This window comes from Piliocolobus tephrosceles, chromosome 3, assembly GCF_002776525.5.
Source record: "Piliocolobus tephrosceles isolate RC106 chromosome 3, ASM277652v3, whole genome shotgun sequence".
NCBI classification, from domain to species: Eukaryota; Metazoa; Chordata; class Mammalia; order Primates; family Cercopithecidae; genus Piliocolobus; species Piliocolobus tephrosceles.
In genome coordinates this window covers 40,310,606-40,337,734 of record NC_045436.1, presented here as the reverse complement: position 1 = coordinate 40,337,734, position 27,129 = coordinate 40,310,606, and the positions used below count along the sequence as shown (strand labels likewise).

Below are 27,129 nucleotides of genomic sequence, written 5' to 3'. Positions count from 1 at the left end.
AATTCTTTGAAATTGGACATTTATGCACTGCAAGAATACTCAGGAGTGTGGGAAGTGAAGGAAAGTTGCTCTAAACAGAAAATGAGCAGATAGCAAAGAAGAAACAACTTTAGTGCAAAGTTATTTCAAAATATCCTTGTTTAAGAATAGGTGGTCCCAGAATTGCTGAGTTAAGGATAAATGAGGCCTTTTGTTTGGAGTCTCCATCTTTGCACAGTCTAAAACTGTCATCATAGCAGATTATTCATCACGTTTTCTTAAAGTATGTACACCAAAAATTAGTTGGATGTGGTGGCAGGCACCTGTAATTCCAGCTACTCAGGAGACTGAGGCAGGAGAATCGCTTGAACCCAGGAGGCAGAGGTTGCAGTGAGCCAAGATCACGCCATTGCACTCCAGTCTGGGCGACAAGAGCGAAACTCCATCTCAAAAAAAAAAAAAAAAAAAAAGTATGTACACAGAATTTTACTTAGAAATATTAGAGGCATATTGAAAAATTTTACTTAATAGAATCTAATGAGAAATTTTAAACACATTATAATATCTGATGTATAGCTTACCTTGGTCATTACTCTTTGCAATCTTTTGCGTTCAAGCCATCCCCTGACATGTGCCTGCATCATGGTGACCAATCTAATCAATTTTGGGGTAATCATGAATTTTTTTCTTTCTCGGAATACTTGGAAGATTTCTATGTGTGGTCCAATTCTTTTAACTTTATTGTCACGTTTATCAGTTTTATTTGGAGTACCTTTTATCCTAAAAATAAAACAATTTCTTATTACAGATAATATGGAAAATTAACACTTCCACAAACAGTTTTAAATTCTTTCAATGATGAATACATTGAAATAGGAAATATATTATAACTTGTACATAGAATTCAATACATGTACATAGAATTCAAACATGTCAATAAGGTCCTCCAAAGAGGGTTGAATATGCCAAGATCACTATTACATGGATAAAATTAATCTTCTGAATAAAAGAAATCCAAAAGAAAGTGAATTTTTCAGTTTATCTACAAGTATTCAAAAGAGAATGTTTTCATATGACAGGGCAGATTAGTCCAAATATTTTTCTTGTCCCAGAAGCTATTTTAAACTACAGAGTACTTCAAAATTATTTGATTATTTGACACTGACATTCTGTTAACCAAACATCATCAGAAAAATAACTTTGATTCAAATACTTTGAATTGAGAGGCTCTGTACTGTGGTGGTAGGATCACGGCCTATAGGATCAGCAGATGGGAAGAGTGATACTGCAAACAATGACCAGTCTGCAATACTGCTATGGGTGACTTGGTGGTTAATAATGAGTGTCAACTTGACCGGATTGAAGGAACAAAGTATTGATCCTGAGTGTGTCTGTGAGGGTGTTGCCAAAGGAGATTAACATTTAAGTCAGTGGGCTGGGAAAGGCAGACCCACCCTTAATCTGGGTGGGCACAACCTAATCAGCTGCCAGTGCAGCTAGAATATAAGCAGGCAGAAAAATGTGAAAAGAGAGACTGGTCTAGTCTCCCAGCCTACATCTTTCTTCCATACTAGATGCCTCCTGAAACATCAGACTCCAAGTCCTTCAGTCTTGGAACTCCAACTGGCTCTCCTTGCTCCTCAGCCTGCAGACGGCCTATTGTGGGACCTCCTTATGGTCATGTGAGTTAATACTTAAAAAATTCATATATATATATATATATATATGAATATATATATGAATTTTATATGTATATATGAATTTTATATATCTAAAAATTCATATATATATACAAATGGAATATATATATATTCCATTTGTTCTGTCCCTCTAGAGAACCCTAATACAGTGACCCTAGCAGCGATTAATAACATTTGAGAAAACTGAAGATTTACTACCATTAACAGATTATCTGTAATCTTGGTAACCTTGTGTCAGCTTTTTCTTTATATGTATACATTTGTTATGTTTTATATATGATAGCAAGTTTTTTGAAGTCTTCCAAAGTCCAAAGTCTAGTTCCCTTGCAACTTTTAGCATATAAAAATGCTTTCTTCTTCTTAATGTTTTTATTTCTGCCCTCTCACAAATGGAGTTCCACTGACTAAGATGCCCAGCTCAATTCATTCACCAGGGCTGAGTCTTGCCCCAAAAATGATCTGTACCTACATCTCTGAATCCCAGACTCAAGTTTCTTGATTCTCAGAGTGAATCTCTGACTCACGTTCACTCTGTTTTAGCATTATTTTCTTAGTCTGTTTCATTTAATTATTATGTTAAGTTGATTTTTAAGTCTTGTTCTGTTTTGTACATGGCTATTATTTTTATTCTCTCTGTAACTGAAATGTGGAGTATGATTTTCATTATTTGACCCAGCCATGAAGTCTCTGTTCATTGGTAGATGGCAGGAAAACTCAGTTCTGTCTTTCTGTATTTGTCTTTCTGTAGTTTTTCTTGAAGCTTGTACTACCTCCTGATATTCTCTATATTGTATGTCATTTGAACACTAGCATAACACCATTTTTGAACATTAGTTTGAATATCATTCAAGAGAAAATTTTGCACCCACTAGAATGGAGATCAGCCCCAGATTAAGAAATTTTCATAAGAAGAATTTGTTGTAGATCTTTTTGATTTCCTGACCTTCCTACTCCCAAGTAGCTGCAATGAACCAGTGAGATTTGTTGAAGCACAGAAAATTGTGCTGTATATTTATTTTTGACCTATATCTAACTATGTATAACTGAGGCTGCTAGTTCTCTTTGTGTCTATGTGTGTAAATGAAAAAAAAGTCCTTTTCCTCCTTGCAAAAGGAAATAAATTAGCCTTGTACAACATTCATGTAACTGGGGATCTTTTGTATCACTGGCTGATTCATTCTCTCATTCTCTCTTTTTCACTCCCTTGGAAATGTTTATACATTACTGAGCCAAATATATATCATTTTGTACACTGAGGGATAGATATCTTATTAAACAAGCTGCCAGAAGAGCTGAAGAATAGGAAACAAAGTTTTGTATTTGTTTGTTTAAATTAAGACTGATTTTGAATAGCTTAGAAAACAGGCAGCTCTGCCTTCTAAGAGGATTTTTTGCTTGGTTAATATAATACATTTTAGGAATGGGCACTGATGTATGAGATCAAGTGGAATGCAGGTGAAATGGTAATGATTACTTCTTGCTTGTCCATATCATCAAGATCTACTATGAAATCGAAGAAATTCTGAGTTGACATCTTTTTCTCATTTCTCTCAGAAGAAATAAGAGGACTGTTATAGAAATAGTTAAATACCCAAACCAAAAAGTGAGGGAAGGTTTCATCTTCTAACAAGATGCAAATAACAAAGGAATATGTGTGATGGTAAGGTGATGTGTAATGTGTATTACTGAAGTGACAGCTCTAGGTCATTAGAGTCTTCTGGTCTCCTAAGTTGCCTTGAAAGGCACAGAGTTTTTAATCCCCTACTGAAAAGTGTGTGTGTGTACATGTGTATGAGAGAGACAGACAGAGAGATAAAAGAGACAAAAAAAGAGAGACAGAGACAGACAACAGAGGCCGAAAGACAACTGAAGGTTATTTCGGCTAAAAGTTGTAGTTCATCTGAGTGATCAGAACTATATTATGTAAAAAATATGAAGAAATGCAAGCATGTTTACAAAATGATGAATGTGATTTGTCTGGTTCTCATAACAATTGAAAAAGAAATAGATTTTATCTTAGGTCTGAAACAGATGAATGTTGATCAATACTGTATCTCTAGATAACTGGAATGTTAAAGAAAAGACAAGAACAATTTATAGAAGTGAACAATTACTTCTATAACAATAGACGTCTTGATGGAAAACAAATTGTATTTACAAATAATGAGTTTGAAAAGAAGCTAATACACTAAATTTTGACAATGGTAAATTTTGATGAGCTTAATCATAAAACAGAGAAATGCTTGTGAATCCTTAACTATAAAACATTACATAGGTGGTATATTTTAAAAGTAAAATTAGAATATGATATCACTTTTGTTATACTGACAAACTGATTTTTGATTACACAGTCTGCTCTTAACAGAGGGAAGACCATTCTGTGCCTTCAATATATTTTGCCCAAATATCAAAAAGTTCCTTTTACCACTTAAGTATTCCTTTTATCGTGCTTGTGAATCTTTTTTCTCTTCTTTGTGACTTTTTTGCAAAGTTTGGTATTCCTAACATTTAAAGTTACTTAGTTACTTGTGTCTCTGTTATTTCTTTTTTACTCGAAAGGCACCTATGACTTCTGTTCATATTTTACTTCATCTGACAATTTTTTCCCCACATGAAAGTTCCAAATTTTATTTTATTATTATTATCTCCTTTTTGAGACAGAGTCTCGCTCTGTTACCCAGGCCGGAGTGCAACAGTGCAATCTTGTCTCACCACAACCTCCGCCTCCCAGATTCAAGCAATTCTCATGCCTCAGCCTCCTGAGTAGCTGGGATTACAGGAGTGTGCCACCACATACTGCTAAGTTTTTATATTTTTAGTAGAGACGGGGTTTTGCTATGCTGGCCAGGTGGGTCTTAAACTCCTGTCCTCAAATGATCCCCTGCCTCCAACTTTCAAAATGTTGGGATTACAGGCATGAGCCACAGTAACTGGCCTCAAGTTGCAAATTAAAAGAAAATAATAATAGTAATAATAATGTCTTTTTAACCTAACTTTTGGGTACCCCAAATGGCTTCAGGATCATACCAAAGATGTTCTTCTTCATTTATAAAAGGAGGGCTGCAACACATGACAACGTAAGTCTTGCATGGTTGTTATACAAATGTTATAACAATTTTATTTTTTTAAAACCAAAGACGGTTCCTATATATTGGCCCTTATGTTTACTTCTGCATATTAGGACCATTGGCTCAAAAGTTTGCAAGCTCCAAATTCAAAATTCTTAGACATTCAGTTGTTTTAAACATGGCCCAAATAAGCATATTTTTAGTCATTTAGAGTCTACTTGCTTCGCCTACATCATGAAATCGCTTCCAATATCTGTTAGACATCAATAAGGCAAATCCGGGGGCTATAAAAGACCTCATGCCACTGCTGCTCTTTGGAGCTCAATGACCCAGAGATTCTCCATTCCATGGTTGAGTGTCATCATCTAGACATGGAAGTCCCCTCTCTGATTTCCCTCTCCCACAGGAGACCGCTACTCCTTCTGGGTAGGGGCTGCATGTCACAGTCTCTGGAAGGCCTTTGCTGGGAGAGACTTCTCATGCAAACTTATCCATGTGCTGACCAAATAAAGCTTGGTATCGGCTACTGCCACTTCAGGGTCATGTCTTTTTCTTGACCAGAGCCATGATCCTCGACCTTGTTACAATGGTCCTTATTTTTATCTAATTCAATACTATATTGAGGACTGTCCTGTTTATCAAATTTCAAAATATAAAAACAGGTGACTAATCAAGGAAAAATTTGGCCTAAGTTGAATATATAACAAATAAAATATTAATAAAGCCGGGTGCAGTGGCTCCATGCCTGTTATCCCACCACTTAGGGAGGCTGCGACAGGTGGATCATTTGAATCCAGGAGTTCAAGACCAGCCTGAGTCATAAGGCGAAACTCTGTCTCTACAAAAGAGAAAAGCAAAAACAAAAGCAACTATGAAAAATTATCCAAGCATGGTGGCACATGCTACCATGGGAGGCTGAGGCTGGAGAATTGCCCAAACCCAGGAAGTCGAGGCTGCAGTAAACCATGATTGTACCACTGCACTCCAGTCTGGGTGACAGATTGGGACTCTATCTCAAAATATACATATACATATATATTTTTACATTAACATAAACATATTAGAAGCACAGTGTGGTATATTGATGGTCAATTAAAGCCTTCTTAAATCCATAACTTTGCAACGTGATTTTGCAGCCCTACTCATCAAGAGATGGAGTCTATTCACCTACTCTAGGATTATGAGCTGGTCTTGTGAATCAGTCTGGCCAATAGAATTCAACGGAAATGATAATGTGCCAGTTCTAAGTATGTGCTTTACACAGTTTCATTCTTTCAGAACCCTACATCTACATGACAATGAGCCAGCAAGTCTCTAAAGGATGAGAAGCTACATGGGGAAGAGAGAAATTGTACCCATGGGCGTAAGCCCAGGTCTGGACCAGATCATCATTATTGTTGCATGAGAAATAATAAATAGCTGTTGTTTTAAGCCACTAAGGTTTGTGATGCTATTGTGGTGATAGATAACTGATGCACATACTTAGGTCTATACTCAAAGACTAACACAATAACTGTCAAATTGATTTTTTCAAAGATTTTGTTTCAGAGGTAAATTATCTGCCAAGTTGTGACATTAGAGATGAAATTTTTAAAACCTTGAGGCTTGTCAATGTCCTCATTGTCAATATGTTCTTACTTCAAGGTGATCAATGACTAAATCCATATGGAAAAAACATACATATGTCCTTAGTACAGGACTCCCTTCCTCTCCACTCTGAGATTGTTGATTATTATAGCACATTTTTGCTAAACATATATTATACAAATCAATCATATCATCAGCAGGTAGTTTCTGCCCAAAGCCCTGCTACAAGTTACAGGTTATAAATTTCATCCTCTGAAAGAAACATCAAAAGAATGGTAGCCTTATGAACAATGCATTTTCTTAACAATTTATAGTAGCAGAAAAAGACTTATGGGCACAGGTTTCTCAGCTTAAACTGACATCACAGCCATGAACCTGTTAGACTAAGCAAAAGAACTGATTCAGGATTTCAGGACTTTTTTCATCCAGAAACACAAAACTTCATATGGTAATCTGCTTAAACCCAGATCAACAAATTAAGAATTAATTATCTAGAATTGAATACACTGATTATGTTTCATATTTATTTTCTAATAAAATATGAGAAAGCTTTTTTTGAATCAATTTATAAACTTGAATTTGTTTGCCTTTACCAGTACAAACTGGAATGAAATATCCTTTAAATGGTATATAAATGGTTTCAACTAATCCATCAGAACTTGAGGGTAAAAAAGTCCTAATGAAAATGTTCATATATATATATATAATAAATTAATAAATCATTGTGAATAAGTTTATAGAAATTAAGAATACATTTTATCTTTAAAACAATATAGAATAGTTAAATATATACAAAATGCCTTTACTGAGTTCATTATAGAAGTATTTATTTACAAAGTTTTAATAAGAATTGATACTTTTTTCTATCAAAATGTAATTGAAAAATCAAGTTTGTAATCCATTTTCCATTTTAATGTATAACATTTAAAGGTAAGTCAGTAAACTAGGTATGGTGGCTCCTATTAAGGAACGTGGATTTAATCCTTATGTGAAAATGATGCCCACTAGGTTCTCCTAAAAAACCAGCTCGCTCTTTTCTATATTGCTTAGGGATTGCCAACTAATGGAATGTTACGGGAAAACATATATTGGGAAATTTGAGGATATTAAAAAAAGAAAGGGGTGTTTTTACCATTATATGCAATGTAGGTAAAACCTAGAAGAAGAAAATTGGATGATTCCTAATTCTTAACCTCAATGAAGAAACTGACAAGGGCAATAAAAATCCTGCTACATAAAATCATTATGAAAGAATATAATATGACACCAGGGGATTTATCAGTCTTCTAGACAGAAGTTACTAATATGTTAGTATCATATGATTCTAGTTTTGCTAATGATACAATATAAGCATCCATGTTTTAATCCATTCCTTATTCCACATTTATTAATGAAACTGACTCAGTAAAACACCAAGTTAATGATATTGAATTAAAAAGTGCTAGAATATGGGTAGAGCATTCAAATAGAGATTTCTCTAAAGAAGACATATAAATTGCCAAAACTTATATAGAAAAAATACTCAACATCACTAATCATCAGGGAAGTACAAATTAAAATCACAATGAGTTTTCACCTTATACATCTTAGAATTTATTATCAGAAAGAGAAAAGACAGCAAGTATTGAAGAGGACACAGAGAAAAGGGAACCCCTGCACACTGTTGGTGGGAATGTAAATTAGCACAACCTTATGGAAAACAGTACAGAATTTCCCCAAAATATTAAAAACAGAATTTGCAATCTACTCATCTGACAAAGGACTAATATCCAGAACCTACAAAGAACTCAAACAAACGTACAAGAAAAAACAAACAATCCCTTCAAAAAGTGGGCAAAGGATATGAACAGACACTTCTCAAAAGAAGACATTTATGCAGCCAACAGACACAAGAAAAAATGCTCATCATCACTAGCCATCAGAGAAATGCGAATCAAAACCACAATGAGATACCATCTCACACCAGTTAGAATGGCAATCATTAAAAAGTCAGGAAACAACAGGTGCTGGAGAGGATGTGGAGAAATAGGAACACTTTTACACTGTTGGTGGGACTGTAAACTAGTTCAACCATTGTGGAAGACAGTGTGGCAATTCCTCATGGATCTAGAACTAGAAATACCATTTGACCCAGCCATGCCATTACTGGGTATATACCCAAAGAATTATAAATCATGCTGCTATAAAGACACATGTACACGTATGTTTATTGTGGCACTATTCACAATAGCAAAGACTTGGAACCAACCCAAATGTCCATCAATGACAGACTGGATTAAGAAAATGTGGCACATATTTACCATGGAATATTATGCAGTCATAAAAAAGGATGAGTTCATGTCCTTTGCAGGGACATGGATGCATCTGGATACCATCATTTTCAGCAAACTATCGCAAGAACAGAAAACCAAACACCTCATGTTCTCACTCATAGGTGGGAATTGAACAATGAGATCACTTGGACACAGCAAGGGGAACATCACACACCGGGGCCTGTTGTGGGGTGGGGGGGGAGGGGGGAGGGATAGCATTAGGAGATATACCTAATGTAAATGATGAGTTAATGGGTGCAGCACACCAACATGGCACATGTATACATATGTAACAAACTTGCACATTGTGTACATGTACTCTAGAACATAAAGTATAATAATAAAAAAATGGCAAAAAAAAAAGAATACCATTTAATCCAGCTATCCCACTCCTGGGTAGACATCCAAAGGAAATTAAATCAGTTTGTCAGAGACATCTGCACCACCGTGTTCACTGCACCATTATTCACAATAGCCAAGATATGAAATCAACGTAAGTGTTTGTTAACATATGAATGAAAAAAGAAGATGCAGTATATATACACAATGGAATTCTATGCAGCCATACAAACAAGGAAATTCTGTCATTTGTGACAACATGGATGAACCTAGAGGACACTGTGCTAAGTGAAGTAAGCTAGGTACAGAAAAGCAAATACCACATGACCTCACTCATTTTTAGAATCTAAAATGTTGATCTCATAGAAGTAGAGAGTAAAATGGTGGCAAAAAAAAGCTGGAGTATTAGGGAGCAGATGTTGGGGAGATGTTGGCCAAAGGATATAAAATGGTATTTACATAGGCGGAATAAGTCCAAGAGATCATAGTGACTATAGTTAACAATATATTGTATTCTTGAAAAATGTTAAGAGCGTGGACCTGAAGTGTTTTCACCATAAAAATGATAACTATGTAAAGTAATGCATATGTTAATTCGCTCAATTTAGTCATTCCACAATGTATATATACTTCAAAACATCATTTTGTACACAATACATACAATTTTGTCTGTAAATAAAAATAAACAATGAGTAAACCAAAGAAAAAAATTGCTGAACAAACTTATAGTCACAACCATGCTTTATGAATGCATCTTGATCACGAGATAGGGATGAGAAAGCAAACTAACAACTTAGCTTCCTCCATCATGAATTAGTAGTATATAATATCTTATAATCAAGGGGAATAAGCACCTGCTACCCTGTGATAAACAAACACAGGTAATTCTGTCTAGCACTAATCTCCAAAATAATTAGAATCTCAAGCCTCCCCTCCCCCAGCTTTTTTATATAAGTTATTACTGAATCTAAAACCAAAGAATGACTTTTAGCTCTCACTGATATATGACCCTGGATGGGAAAGATAAACATTAGTCGGTCATTTAGTTTTTGACCACCTTACACATTCCAAGAATAGTTAGTATGCAGACAAGCAAAAGGGACTGGCTCCCTTCACATTATTTCAGATTTATACTTACTTTCTTGGTATAACAATTTATCTATTGCTGACCTTTTTCTTTTATTTTCCTTTTATTAACACATTTTTATTTTTATTTTATTTTAGAAAGAGAGTCTTGCTCTGTCACCAAGGCTGGAGTGCAGTGGTGCAATCACAGCTCACTGCAGCCTCTAACTCCTGAGCTCAAGTGATTTTCCTGCCTCCATCTCCCAAGTAGCTGGGACTACAGGTATGCATCACTATGCCTGGCTCATTTTTCTTTTAGTTTCCAGCAACCAAGTCTGTCTTCATTAAAGTGTCTTTCACTTAATTTCAAATCTTATATCTCTATTAAAAGATACATATATGTATATACATAAAATCTCCCTTCCAAAATGAATATCCCATATTTCATCTGCATTATATTTCTTAACTTTGGAACAATAATTTCTGAGCATATTTTTGTGAGAACCACACAACCAAAGTGTCTTGAAGGTTTCATCATGTTCTCAAATAAATTTTTTGTTGTGATTAATTAAAAATACACACCTGGCAAAAAATGATTAGAAACATACATACAGAAAAATGTTTCAATAATTATTTTAAGTTAAAATAGAAATAAAGCACCATTTTCACTTCCAAATTTAAGAGGAAAACCCTGCAAACCTAAAGAATTCCAGAGAAAGTTTGGTTCAAGATGCATTTCCAACATTATTCTCAATTGTGTAATCTACTTGGAAAATAGATTGACTTGGCAATATGAATCAAGAGCAAACAACTTAGTAATGTCCTTTTTGGAAATTTCCCCTAAGTATGAAAAAAGCTATATGCATGAAGATATCCATCCACAGTTTCATTTATAGTAGGAAAAAAATTAGAAACAAATATCCAAGTAAATTGTGTTAGAGCCAATCCATAGACTGTTATGAGGTCATAAAGGTGTTGTTTATGAAGATTACATAATAATTTGAGTAAATGCTTGTCATTTCAAAAATTGACATTAAAAGAATAAGGATATTAAATTACATGCATTACATAATTGTAACTTTTAAAAAGATATATATATATATATATATAAAAGACTATAAAACCATGCCAAATATTATTAGTGGTTATATTAACTCAGTATTTCTAAATCAAGAATGGATAGGAATCATGACCATTATTTCCAAGGAACTCCTATTCAGGACCTTCCTTCAAAGATTGTTTCAGTAAAACTGATGCAAATTCCTGATTAGACGCTGGGTTATAAAAAGAATTAGATTGTAAAGAAAAATGATAATTTGTTTCTTGTTTTCTAATTTTTTCATATTTCCTGAAATAGGCTAGCATTCACTGTGTAAAGTTAAACTATAATAATTAAATCTATTAATATCAGCAGTAGTGGTAGTAACAATCTTTTATTAAGTATTTATTTCAGACATACTTTCTCCTTCAGTCTTCAAAATAGTATTGTTAGGGATGGAGGCAGTGGCATGCACCTGTAATCTCAGCAAGTCAGGTGGCTTAGACAGGAGAACTGCTTGAGCCCAGGAGTGAGAAACTAACCTAGGCAACCTAGTGAGACCCTGGCTCAAAAAAAAATCAAAATTAAAAAAAAATAGTTTTGTTGGCTAAATATTATTCTGATTTTATAGATGAGATAAAGTTATAAGTAGTACAGCCATAATTCCAAGCCCTCTTGATTATGTGTGTGATGAAATCAAAAGAGGACAAAATTATGTCATGACAACAGAAAGACTGGTATTGACAGTAGCCAATCCTCAATAGTTAGGATGCCTTGGGTAACTGGCTTGAGGTTTTCATGCATTTGTTTGTTTCAGGAGTATTGAAAGATGCAGTCATATCACAAATACAGAGAGACTATTACAGAAATGTTCAATTTTATGCCATGGACTTTATGTTCATTCTTTGTATAAGAATGAGTTGTAGATGAGATATGGGAAATGTATTGTGAGTGTCAGATACATGGAGACTAAGTGACCTCCTCTGAGTTAGAGAATCATAGTAATTATTCTTTGCTTACCCTCCAAATGTAATTTTTAAATTTATCCTTCTTTACCATGTCCTAATAGAATTTTGATATGCAGCAAATTGTCATTTTTATAGACATTTTTAGCCACTAAAGAGTCTCCATATAACTCTTAAAAAATTTCTCATGAAAATAAAAATGTGAGTCATTAAAGGCAAGATACAAAACAAGTTTTCATCATGGAAGAGACCACTTCACTTGTTTTCATGCCAACTCCTACTAATGTCACTCTAAGAATGAAAGAAAGAACAGGGCTGACTGGCTGCCTTTTACTTTTTCATTTGAAGTTTGACAAATCTATGCTCAAAGCATCAAATCAAATAGTTCAGAGAGAAAAGTGATCATTATGCAAGATTACATGTGAGAAAAGATACAATAAGTTAATTAGTAAGTTAATCATGTCCGAACACTACACCCTGAGCTTGGCAAACATTTGAACGGGGAATTTCCTTTCAACTGCTAATGCTTATACAATAATATATATTAAACACTAAATCAGTTTTAGAGTTTGGTTCAGATATTGCTACTAATTAGTTTTGGCTGATATTGAAGTATTTTGTATGCTCCATTTATAAAAGCACTGTTTGCCCATCTGTTCATAGGTTGAAAGTGATTAAGGATACTTATTTTGGCTGTTGTAAAAGCCAAATACTTTTCAAGCTGAAAATTTGTGACAAAACCAGATCAGGTTGCCAAGTTCAGAAATATATGAAAAGAGATCTGTGATGCCTCCCTCCCCCAATTCCTCTTCCAACCTGCATTATCGAAAAGTAAATATCACCACTTTCCTGATTAGACTAGCATGCCTGCTATGTCCAAATGCTTTGCAATTTAGTTATAATTTACACAATTTACTCTGATTTGGATCTTCTGCTACCAAGCTGTGTCGAGGGCTTTCGTTTCCTGTACGTGCAGCCTTGAAGTAGAAACATGTGATACTCTTGTGCTTTGAATGTGGGATTTGAAAGTAACTTGGGTAATGAATGGAACAAGTTTGTGGCCTACTTTAAACCCCTAAATGATTTCTGTTAAGTTTGAAAACAATGCATTAAATTCAACATGGGTGATATAGATTTTTAAGGGGAGGGATGTAATACATGCTCGTGAAATTCATCTTTTGTCTCATTATTATTTTACTATTCCATTTCCAAATATTCCCAAGGGTTCAGTACTTCAAGCTAGTAAAACCTGTTCACTTCAAAAATCAGAGCAGCATTCCTAGGACTTTCTAAAATAAGAAGCACTCCTCCTGAAGTGGAAGATAATGTCACTTTAATTCAGGTAAATATTAAAAATAGTTTAAATATCTAAAGGAGATGTAATTCTTGGGTGCCTTCTGTTCTCTTTTTGTACCCTAATCATTCCTCAAAATGCTACTCCATGCCAACCCCCCCAAAACAAGTGCCCTCCTATTTTTGACTGTTTCTAGGTCCACGGCAATCTGTTTAACTAGATCATATCAAAGGATGGAGATTGATATCCCATTTAAAATCTCTAAGAAAATTTGAATTTCTGGGTAGGATACCTTTTACCACCTATATAAATCCCTAGTTAGAACATTTCAGGTAGCAAAATGCTTAAGACACTCAATATGGGAGAAGAGAATCAGGCATGGGTGCAGGAGGCAGAAGACGTTTTCCAGGTGCATGATATCACGTCTAAGGAAAGAGGGGTTTTATTGTTATTACTGCTACTGCTGCAGCTTGGTTTCAATTTTCCAACAGATTTTCCTCAAAACAAAATAGAGACTTTTAAAATTCCAAATTCAGTTCAAAAAACACAATCATTTCTTTCCTCCTGGCATAGATAAACTTTCTGTAGGAGCACTACTTACTATAAATTAAGTTGAAATTATCATTTCACGTAACGGAAAAGCAAAATTCTGATTTTCTCTTTCCAACTTTTCAGGTTCAGGGTGTACATGTGCAGGTTTTTTATATGGGTATATGGTATTTTGTGTTATGGAGCTTTGCCACCCAAGTTATAAGCACAGTACCCAAAAAGTAGTTTTTTCATCCTCACCCTCCTCCCACCCTCCACCCTGAAGTAGGCCCTTGGGTCTATTGTTCCCTTCCTTGTGTCCATGTGTACTCAATATTTAGCTTGATTTGCTTTTTTATTATTATTTATTATTTCAGTAGCTTTAAGGGTACAAGTGTTTTTGGTTACATGGATGATTGTATAGTGGTGAGGTTTGAGATTTTAGTGCACCTATCACCCAAGTGGTATTTGGTTTTTCATTCCTGGATTAATTCGCTTAGGATAATGGCCTCCAGCTGCATTCATGTTCCTGCAAAGAATAGGATTTTGTCCTTTTTTATGACTGCATAGTATTCTATGGTGTACATGTACCACATTTTCTTTATCTAGTTCACCACTGATGGACATTTAAGTTGATTCCATGTCTTTACTATGGCGAATAGCATTGCCATGAACATACACGTTCATGCGTCTTCATGATAGAACAATTTATATTCCTTTGGGTACATACCCAGTAATGATTGCTAGGTTGAATGATAGTTTAAGTTCTCTGAGAAATCTCCAAACTGTTTTCCATAGTGGCTGAACCAATTTACATTCCCACCAGCAGTGTATAAGTGCTCCCTTTTCTCCACAACCTCACCAGCATCTTTTATTTTTTGACTTTTTAATAGTACCCATTCTTACTGGTGTGAGATGGTATCTCATTGAAGGTTTGGTTTGCATTTCTCCAATGATTAGTGATGTTAGGCATTTTTTCTATGCTCATTGGCCACATATATGTCTTATTTTGGGGAAAATGTCTGTTCATGTCCTTTGCCGACTTTTTAATGGGGTTGTTTTTTACTTGTTGATTTAAGTTCCTTATAGATTCTGGATATAAGACCTTTGTCAGATGCATAGTTTGCAAACATTTTCTCCCATTCTGTGGGTTGTCTGTTTACTCTGTTTATAATTTCTTTTGTGTGCAGAAGCTCTTTAGTTTAATTATGATTGATTTGCCAATTTTTGTTTTTGCAGCAATTGCTTTTGGAGTCCTAGTCATGAAATCTTTGCCAGGGCTGATGTCCAAAATGGTATTTCCTAGGTTTTCTTCTAGAATTTTTTATACTTTTAGGTTTTACATTTGTCTTTAATCCATCTTGAGTTGATTTTTGTATATAATGAAAGGAAGGGTCCAGTTTTAATCTCCTGCATATAGCTAGCCAATTATCCCAGCACCATTTATTGAACAGGGAAAACTTTCCCCATTGCTTGTTATTGCTGGGTTTGTCAAAGATCAGATGGTTGTAGGCGTGCGGCTTTATTTCCGAGTTTTCTAACCTACTCCTTGGTCTGTATGTCTGTTTTTGTACCAGTATCGTGCTGTTTGGTTATTGTAGCCTTATAGTGTAGTTTGAAGTCAGGTAGTGTGATTCCTCCAGCTTTGTTCATTTTGCTTAGGATTGCTTTGGCTATGTGGGCACTTTTCTTGGTTCCATATGAATTTTAAAAGAGTTTTTTTCTAATTTTGTGAAAAATGATATTGGTAGTTGATAGGACTAGCATTAAATGTCTAAATTGCTTTGGGCAATATGGCCATTTTAACAATACTGATTCTTCCTATAAATGAGCATGTTTTTCCATTTATTTGGGTCATCTTTGATTTCTTTCAGCAGTGTTGTGTAATTCTCATTGTAGAGATCTTTCACCTCCCTGGTTAGGTGTATCTGTAGGTATTTCATTCCTTCGGTGGCTATTGTGAATGGAATTGTGTTCCTGAATTAGGCTGTCAGCTTGGACATTGGTGAACAGAAATACTAGTGATGTTTGTTCATTGATTTTGTATCCTGAAACTTTGCTGAAGTTTATCAGATCACGGAACCTTTAGGCAGAGGCTATGGGGTTTTCTAGGTATAGATTCATTTTGTCTATGAGAAGAGATAGTTTGACCTCTCTTGCTATTTGGATACCTTTTATATCTTTATATTCTCTTGCCTGATTGCTCTAAGACTTCTAGATTCTGACTTTTTTAATCAAGTTAATATATAATGCATTTTAGGGAACTCTCTTTAACTTAAACATGTCGGAAACTCCATTTTATTGTACCTACATGTTTTACTGGTAGGATACTGAAAAATATTACCATTGAAGTCAACTGAAATAACTAGGGTGTTTATGCCAAAGGTGTGATGAGGGCTGATTTTTCAGTGGCACAGTGACCAGAGTTGTCAGTTTTTATCTATGAAAAAGGGAACATAGTAAATTGTTCTGCTCTTCATCCCAACACAGTTATTTATTCTTCTTGGGATACTTCTGCTCCCAACCCAAACTCTAGTCAGTCATGGAGAAGAGCTGACTTTACCTACTCCCATCCATCTCTCTCACCTCTGCTCAAAAAAGTGTGAAAGATAAGATACTTTATCCCTAGAATAGGGACTTTAGATTACAGGGCTCCAGAAAATAAATAAATGTCCACAATTAAGGTGATTCTAAAAACAATTTCTAATATTATACTCAATGTTTTATTCCCAACCATGTATATATCAGGGACTACCATTTTCAAAAGATTGGGGATACCCTCAAGCAGGAACACACAGAATGATGGTCAGGCAATCATAGGCAAAGCGTATTAGAGCAGTAGAACTGTGGACAGTCTGAGAGTAACCTGGATTAGAGAGAGATAGGATCCTTTGGCCCCCTTCCCCATGCTTTTGCCTCTCTATTCACCCTCTTAATGTGTTCCTCCATGAAAAAGCAATTGCAAATATAATTTTCCCTGCCAGAGACTTAATTCATTCTTATTGCACTATTAGGTAGGATTACTATGTTTTAAAGAAGAGAACTTATGTGTGTTCTGTTTCTCTATTCTGCTTGCTCCTCCTTGGACAATTTTCTTCTTATTACATGCAGAAGTCACACCTATACCTTCCTCTTGAACCAGGCCCAGTTGTCCTCTTTCCCAGCTGCTGATTTCCTATAGTCAGTTTCCTTATTCTCTGCTACATCCGTCAGCAGAAACTAGGGGAATTATGTGTGTCCCATGCTTACGAGTGAGGAAGTACACTCTTGACTTTTCTAGAGATGAGGCCATTTTTATTCCAGGGGAGAAAGCAGAAGGCCCCGATTCAGCCTGTAGCTGAAGCCAATATGCTCTCAGTTTACCAGACAGCCCAGCCATCAGTAACTGGTTATTTTGTGTTCTCTTTGTTCTGCCTATCAGAGCAGTGTTTTTTTCCATCCAATTGGGCTAGATTGGGAAACTAGTTATGCTGACGTTCTGATTCCTTGTGACTGATGCCAGTGTTACACTATGGACACATTCAGAGGCCTGGGCTACCAGCAGTTCACTGCCTGACCCTGCTGCTGCTTCAGCATCTCTTGGGCAGCTCTCTTGAGCAGGACCTTTGCATAAGAGGCAACTGCTTGCCTTAAATTTGGTTATCTTTATTTTTGCCTCATATCACTGAGAAGCAATCCTAAAGAAAACAGGTCTAGAAGACTTAAGGTGCAGCTAAATAACACTTGATTTGGAGGTATATGGGGGAGTTTGGAGATGGTAGCATTTTCAGGAGTTGCAGTCTCTAGTAGCTGCTTTTGAAGACTTCATCCTATCCCAAGATCATGACACTGAGATATCATCAAGGTAATTAACTATAGCTCTATTAACTAACTAATCCTAGCAGAAAGCAACTAAGTCATCCTAGGAATTGACAGAACCAGGAAAGTAAGTACTGGACACAGTTAAGTACATTCTCTAGTTTAGTACTCAAAGTGTGGTCTGAGCACCAGCCGATCAGTATCACCTGAGAGTTTATCTGAACTGCAGTATTTCAGGCCATTTCGATTCTGCTATGCTCAAAAAGAATAACCATCAGACTAAAAATGAAAGAACAGATACTGATAGGAGAGAACTGAAACATAAGCCACAAAATATCTCATAAAGAAAATTGAGACTTCTTTTAATTAGTTAAATTTTCTGGGCTCAGGTGAACAATTTTCCATAGACATCTGCTGATCTGCTATCTTTGAGAAACAGGAAAATAAAAGTGATATGAGAATTCTGGAGAATGGCAAATGCCCTCACTTTAAAAAAGAAAAGAATAAAATATTGTCAACTCTAGACCAATAAATTAAATCTCAGAGTCTATCAGTTATTAATTGGATGGTGGATAAGGACTTAACAAATGAAGCAGTGGTGCCAAGAGCTAGAATGTACATTAAAAGAAGAAGCCATGCCATGCTAAATTCATTTTCTTTAATTTAATTTAATTTTGTAACTATTTTGCTTTTTCTTACTATATTGCTAGACCAGGAAATAATTTTTCATGTGTCTGAATTTCAGGTAGGCAATTTTCAAGGTTCTCATAAAATCTTTGTAAACAAGGTAGGGAAATATAGGCTGATTAGGTGTTCTTGAGTAATGAGAGGGACTCCATCATTTCTAACTGAGACAAAGAATACAGTAGAAAAGGATGGAAAAACTAACACCTAACTATTTCAATTTTTAAAAGTTGTTATGGGATATTCCAGCGAAGATGCCCAGGAAGCAGTCTGTAATTTCTAGCTTGAGATGAGAACTATACATAGATGGAAGATAAAGAAAATTCATTATAAAGCAGAGAAAATAGATTAAAAGGGTGATTCAATAATTGAACAAATATTTATGTACATATTTATATTACTACTTGTGTAAGGTGCTAGTCTAATGCTGAAGATATCCTGTTGAATAAAATACAAAAAACTTCCCCTGTCCCCACTGAGCTTATATTCCAGTAGAATAGATCAATAGTAATCACAGTAAGCAAGTTAATAATAGAGTATGTTAGAAGATGATGTGTGCTATGGTAAAAAATAAAGTAGGATTTGGTGGTTGGGGAGTTCCAGCAGGGATTGAATATGCAATTTTAAATAGTATGTCATGGCAGGTGGAGGGGTAACTGAAAAGATGACATATAGTAATTATCTGAGGAAAATGTGACAAGAAGCTAAGTCAAAATGTAATAAAATTACTTGTAAAGTACTTCAGTTCATATATATATATATATACACACACATATATATGTATATATATATTTGTGTGTGTGACTGCACAATAATTTCACTATGACCTTGAAGATGTTACGTATCTTACCTCCCTTATTGTAGTTATTAACACTATTTTATAATGATCTCCAGGTCTATCCCTTTCTATACCCAGAATCCCTGAAAGTGATTACTTTTCTTTGTATAATAGATGAAGAGAGAAAGAAAGAGGTAGAGAAAGAACAGGAAGGAAGGAGAAAGGGAGAATATATTGGTAACACATTAGAATATTTGAAAATTTCTCAGGGCTCATCTTTTTTTCAGAACTCAAATCAATATGAGTTATTGCCCTTGGGAAGTTGACCCCCAAAGCTGACATGATGGGTTTCATGAGTTGATGTACAGGCTCTAGGGTTGGGTTCCACTTTACATTGTGCTACTAAAATTTTATTTGAAATACTGTGTTCTTTCTTAAGCATCATATTTTAATGGGGATATTTTTTAGTACAGTGAGCATCTGTTTCTTTCCTCTGTCTAGCACCTCTTATTCCTTTCGAGAATTGCACTGCCTCCCTCCAGTCATGTGACTCTCCCATGATTTGTCTAGGACTGGTCATGTCTTCCAAGGTGGGAAGTCAGCCAGAATATTTGTGTGTGTGTGTGTGTGTGTGTGTGTGTGTGAAGAGAAGAGGAGGGGCGAGGTGCTTTCTGTTTTGGAAGGGGGAAGTTTGGTGGGAGATTGTTGCTTTTGTTTTGGTTTTTTATTTTTTGTGGTAATACAACACCACCATTTTGGTAAGAATGAGAAGTGAATTAGATACCTGGGAGCTACCCATTTTCCTTGCTACATGGAGAAAAATTCTATAGAAGGAGGAATAAAAGCCAAGCAGAGATTAAAAATGAAAGAAAAGACAATGCATCCTGAAGACATTACTTGAGTCCTTGAGTCATCTGAGCCCAAGATGCTAAACCAATACAAAGAACAAAGAGCGACCATATCCTGCCCCCTTGTAATTCCTATTTAGATAGGTCAGTCAAGCCCCATTTTTGTCCAAGATAGTTTGAACTACCATCCAATGAAGATGTTATATATACATATATAGTTGAAACAGGCTAAGGGGATTAATCAGAAAAGAAAAAGTTGGTAAGGACAGGTGACTTCTAGAAGATCAAGGGATACCAGTTCAAGAGAGATCGGTATTAAGCTTAAATCAGACAACTGTCTGAAAATCAGAGCAGTCCTTTGAATTAAATGAGATGCCACTTGAATGGAGGTATTATGAATCTCTGGATTTTGCGAGTAGAGTCTAAGTGTGTACAGTGTTATAGAGAAGATCTGTCCTTTGCAAAGAGAGTTTCTGTAGAAAACCTTTAAGTTTCCTCAAACTCTCAAAGTCTGTAATTCTGCAAAGACAGAACACACAAGTGGAGGTCACCTGAGAAATGTTATTCACCATACATTTATTTTCAAACAATGCTTAGGATAGGCACTGACCCAGAAGAATCTATTGACAAAAGATGTCTAATGAGAAGCAGGCTAACTTTCCATTCATAGGTATCAAAATTTCAGAAGAGACCAAAGAAAAGTTTTTAGGTAGGAAATTGTAAGATTGTTTTGAGATAAAATAAGAGGACTTGATCTCTTTCAGGAAAAAAAAAAATGGTGACAAAGAGAATACAGTAATTTTCAAGATAAAAGGGAAACATTCAAGGACCTACATAAATATCTGGACTCTGAAACATGAATTTTATACTTAGGTATGTAAGTTGATGTACCATATACCACTATATCAAATAAGAAAATATTTAGAATTGGCAATTCAATTTGCCTTTCAGAAAGATATTAGTGTCATATCTTATTATCATTTTAATTCCAGTATGCTACGAAATAGGAAGAAGGAAGAATACAATTATTCCATATCTACATATTTAAATGAACTATAATAATACTTGAAATTCTAAAGATTTTTTGAAAAGAAGGAAAACTCAAAAGTTCCAAAACAGTACACTTACTTCATAGATGGTAAATTTAAATGCTAACACTTATATCAAGAATTAAAGCAAATTAAATACTAAAAAGATGAAAGGCATCTGAACTTAATCACAATCACAAATTTAATATTATGAGTCAACAATAGAATGTTTTTCCTCTATGAATTAAAGACCCATCAATTGTTATATTCTATACCTGGAAATCAGTCAAGCATTTTAAAAACCACTTATGAGCTTTAGAAGTTCAAAAAAAGGAAAATTTATCAGTGAAATCATATTAATCTAGAAAGGATTAACAGCTCACTGTAAAAAAAATCAAAAGAATGTTTTATTCATGGAATGTAATAGGTTAGCTTAAGGAAAATGTAGACTTTTGAAATATGGTTAGAAGTACTAAACAAATTCAAGTAGACCTCAAGGAACATTATATATGAAGAATTTTTTCTTATAGAAAATAAAATAACAATAACATCACAATAGTACAATTACAGATCACAATAGTAGAATTATAATCTATACAGCTTCTGGTTCACAGTGTTTGCTTAGGTATTAAGAATGAACTCTCAATGCATTATATCCCTTTAGCTAATAATATAAACTGTTTTTCATACTTTACATTAAAGATACTAGATTTAAAAAGAGAAAATATATTAATAAAGAAGTAGATGAAAAATATGATGCTAGGAAAAGATGAGGTCCCACTTCATTACAAAATAATATTTACCTTTATAAAAATAAAAAATAAATGTATACACTATCATTCATGTACACATTACATTTATTTAAACTAAAAATTAAGACCATTTATTTGAATCTAATTCTATCTGGTTTAGAGGTATTTAATTTTAAAAAATATATATTTTATTTAAAAAACAGAAAAATGTTCCTTTGACAATTCTGATTGAACTGAGATTTGTTGGCTTTCTTTGAAATGTTTAACATAAACTTCTTTTCCTTTAAAAATGGTTTTAGAATTTCTTAAACATATTTTAATCTTATGAATTTCTAACAACTTTCAGAAACTTATGGAGTTCTAACAATTTGAAAATGTGTAATATAAATTAAAATATTGAGGAAGTAGAAAAATTCAGACATTAAGCAATTTTGTTTTGTAAGTTTTCATCTATGAAAATAATTTACTACAAATTTGGGCTGAGGTGTATATGAAATGAATACTTACATAGCAGAATTATAAAATGATAGCAAAATGTAATCTTTTTCTCATAAAAATAAATATATTTAAGAACCCCCAAACTAAATCAAGTATCTGTATTCACTATGCAGTCTTTTCAACCCAGTAAATTCATTCTAAATGTGTGCAATTTTAACATTATAGCTCTTTGTTTAATAATGCTTCTAAGGGAAAATCTTATATATACTTGTACATATATTTGTACAAACAAATGTACCCAAACACTATAGAACCACCTTTTCTTCCCTTTCTAAATATCGAAATGTCTACAGTTGAAGAAAACAGGAAGATGAACAACAACAATGACAAATGAACGTGAAATTTGCTTTTTAGGTTTGTGATCATTGAAGATTAGGAAGGAAACAACCAGGACTCTGGCTTATCCACCACTATTTATCCAAATAAGGCAACCAAGAATAGGAGTGGGTGTTCACATTAGCAGTAATTCCAGACCAAGTGCTGCTGCAGCATTTTTAGTGTGCTTAACTTCCCCACTCCCACCTTTTAACAGCCAAGTGACTGCCTCCTTTAAAAAAATACTGCTGAGTGGGTACATAAACCAGTCCTATTTGCCAACTGTAAAGGGTTCCCGCAAAGCTTGTGGGTATGTGTAAATTAATTCCATCATCTTTTTTTCTACAACTAAGAAGAGACAGGGGAAAACAGACTCTCTTATATTTACTGTAGCCTGGCAATAGTAGTATATGTGTGACATATTTTTACCCTTGAAACGCAAAAGTACTTTAGAAATTGGCCAGTACTTTATAGAAGTTGACTGATGACTGATGGAAGGTTATAATATACTCTACCTCATGCAGGCTCTAAGGAAACCTCTAGCCGAAAAATATATGGGAAATTCCTCTGTAACAAGAAAAGTTATTTAGGCAAAGCTATAAATCCAAGATGTGGATTCTAAAGTTTCATGGAATTTTTATGATAGAAATGGTGCAGGATTTCAAATAAAGAAGAGAATCAATATTGATTTACTTAAATATTTCTAATTAAGTATGTTTGTGTATTTTATATAGACATATATAAAATCTCATATATACATATACATAGTTTTATATTGTTCACTACTTTGCTTTATTTTCACATTCAATTTCACTCTTTTTTTTTTCAATTCACATAACTTTAATCTTTAAAGAACAAAAACAGCCTTAAAAATTAATGATAAAATACAAATGTGTTCAAAATGTAGATAGGTGGTCTAAATTATACAGGTCAGATACTAGATTTACTAAATGTTTTAAGGTTGTAAACTACTTTGGCCTTTAAGAACTGTTCAACTTCCCTACTTTACAGTGGGTAAGGCCTGGAAATATATAGAAATAGCCACTCCCCTAACTCTACTGGAAAAAGTCAAACTTTATCTACACTTAGGATATAATTAAAACAACTTATCAGATTTTACATTAAAGTTAAAAATTACTAAAACTTACCATTAAAACATATAATTGAGACTACTGAAAATGGATTTACATACAAAGTACACAAATGCAGTAAAATGTGTTTTAGTAAATAATTATAAAAAGACATTGAAATATACATTTTGCCTAAAAATAAAAGATTGTCTTAAATTACATAAAATAAAACAAAAGGTTTAAACAAGTTGTGGAAAAACTATAAAAATTAATCTTACCAAACAACTGTGTAAACACATTGACGAAATTCAAAAAGATATTAAATGGATTTTTCTGTAAACATTGAAATAAAAACACAACAAAATACTCTTAAAACACTAATCTACTCTTTAACTAAATTTGTAAAAAATTATAAAAGTTTTGTAAAAATCTCACCTCATAGTCAAACTGGTTAATATTAAGTAAAATTATCCATAAAATTTCATTAAAAATTGGGATTAACCTTAATAATAGACTAGTACAAAGATAAAATTAACTTTCTCTCTTGAACAGGATTTTCACGTAATAATAAAGACTAACAAAAGATTTTTGCTTTTTCAAATATTTGAGTCATTTTAACAAAATAAGTAACTTACAATAATCTAAAATTCTATTTTATAATATCAAATGTTTTAAAACTCTAACATATTCAACAAACTTCCCAAAATCAAACTTCAGTTTCAAGACTGTCTTTCCTAACCTCTAACTTTTAGGGCACCTAGAATATCAAAAGAAATATAAACAGGATATTTAACATATTTAAGTAGGTGGGATTGCAAAAATGATATTTAATCTTCTTCAGATTATATTTTGATAAATAATATTAATATATGTTCCAAAATTGTATAAAATATCTACGATTCTAGTGTATAAATATGTGCTATCAATTATAATTAAGGTTATTATAATACAATATTATAAATCAGAAATAACCAAATTTCTTTGTCCAAAACCATTAGATATGTCTAGGAGTCTAGTGTCTTAACTGTGACCACCCTAAACATTTTACAAACAGTTGTCTTGTTTTAACCCTTTTCAAAAAATAATTTATAATCAACTATAAGACTTTAACAAATACTCTCAAATACAGGTTTCTAATAACAGAAAAACATACGGAACTCATAAAATACTTAAAACATTTACAAATATCAAACAGAACAAAAGTTAACAAAATAAACCGAACTAATAAAAAAATGAAACAATGATTTTAAATTTTACTTAGAACGTTAAAACTTTTAACAACTAAGCAAAACATACTCATTTTTTTTCCTTTTTTTATTTATTATTATTATACTTTAAGTTCTAGGGTACATGTGCATAACGTGCAGGTTTGTTACATATGTATACTTGTGCCATGTTGGTGTGCTGCACCCATCAACTCATCGGCACCCATCAACTCGTCGTTTACATCAGGTATAACTCCCCAGTGCAACCCCTCCCCCCTCCCTATGATAGGCCCTGGTGTGTGATGTTCCCCTTCCTGAGTCCAAGTGATCTCATTATTCAGTTCCCACCTATGAGTGAGAACATGCAGTGTTTGGTTTTCTGTTCTTGCGATAGTTTGCTGAGAATGATGGTTTCCAGCTGCATCCATGTCCCTATAAAGGACACAAACTCATTCTTTTTTATGTCTGCATAGTATTCCATGGTGTATATGTGCCACATTTTCTTAATCCAGTCTGTCACTGATGGACATTTGGGTTGATTCCAAGTCTTTGCTGTTGTGAATAGTGCCGCAATAAACATACGTGTGCATGTGTCTTTATAGCAGCATGATTTATAATTCTTTGGGTATATACCCAGTAATGGGATGGCTGGGTCAAATGGTATTTCTAGTTCTAGATCCTTGAGGAATTGCCACACTGTCTTCCACAATGGTTGAACTAGTTTACAATCCCACCAACAGTGGGACTACTTCCTCTTAAATGCAACTGACATGAAGTTATTTACAGATTATTTTATCATCATTTTGGTGTCTATAAGATATATAATGATGCCCTCTCTTTCATTCCTGATATGGGCAATTTGTGTTTTATCTCTTCTTTTTTAAAACTGGTCTTAAAAAGAGCACATAAATTTTATTAATCTTTCCAAAGATTAATGTGCTTTGTTAATGTGATTTATTGCTTCCCTAATTTCTATTTCATTGCTTTCTGTTCTTATCTTTATAATGCCTGTTTCATGTGCTGTTAAAAATAATGTGTATTCTACATTATTGGATGTAGCCTTCTATAACTGTCATTTATGGCAAGTTAATTAATAGTTTGTTCAAATCTGCTATATGTAGAATTTTCATTTGATTCTTTTGTATAGCTTTTGTTTCTGCACTGGGGATCTCCTGTTATTATGAACACCTTTTTAAGTTTTGAACATTTATAGTAACTGCTTTAAAGCCCTTCTCTGCTAATTCCAACATCCAAAAAAAAAGAAAAAAAACTTTTTTTCTTTCTATGTAAACAGATGAAGAAAACTATGCAAACTGTTTCTTTAGGATGCACTTTCTTGAATTCTTTTCTACACATGCACAATTCAGGAGTCAGCCCATAATTTTAGAAGAGTTTGTACACAGAATTGGGACTCCTCTCTCTGTGGTTTTCTCCTTTTATGAAATTTCCTAATCAACTTTTAGTCATTTGGGCAGCTCTAAACTCTGTCTTCTGACATTTCATACCATTAACACTGACGTTTTCTGCCTAAGGTCTCACTATCTTACACTGCATGACGTTGGAAAAGCTAGATAAATGGGGATCTTATTCATTGCTGTTCCTTTCTTTCGAGTCAAATAGTTTCCCTCCAGTTTCTGTCCACATGCCATCACTCTGCAGTGCCTTCAAATATTCTTTTTTATAGTTTATAATCATTTATGATTAATAAATGAATGTATTCCCAGTGAATAGGAAAACACAAGTATGAAACCTGCCCTTTTCAGAAACTTCATTGTTAACTTTCCACAACTGCTTCTTTCAATCTCACCCTCTAATCTGTTTCACAAAATCGATGTTTTCAAAACAGTTTATCAACAAAGTATATAAAGTAGCAAAGCAATCTAAGAATTTTTAATAGAGTCATTGAAAATGCAAATGCATGCTCAATCATAGTGAATTGTGGTACATAGTTTCTAATAAACAAAAAAATAGCTAAAACATACGCAGTGTCATTTACTGTCACTTATGGCATTTACTGTCATTTATGGCAAATTAAATGTTTCCACTGCTTTCTCCTAGATACTGAAAAGTAAAACTTAAGCTGGGTCTACTAACTGATTACTAAAATACTAAAAAAAAAAAAAAAAAAGTATTTTTCTCCTTTCCTCAGTCAAATTAAAAGGCCACACTGAAAAATATGTATTAAAAACCTGAGCTTTCAACAATCTATACTTCTTTAAACCTAGGTATTAAAGTCAGCAATTACAGTGATAACATCAAAAATGAGTGCATTAATTT

The 27,129-nt window shown here is 33.9% G+C and overlaps 1 protein-coding gene across 1 annotated transcript in view; it reads right to left on the bottom strand.

The window, feature by feature from the left end:
• Nucleotides 1–27,129, bottom strand: part of IQCM (IQ motif containing M) — a 381,316-nt gene that overhangs the window by 209,270 nt on the left and 144,917 nt on the right. Inside the window, 1 exon segment of the mRNA XM_026454113.1 lies at nucleotides 561–759. Coding sequence (XP_026309898.1) covers nucleotides 561–759 — 199 coding nt within the window.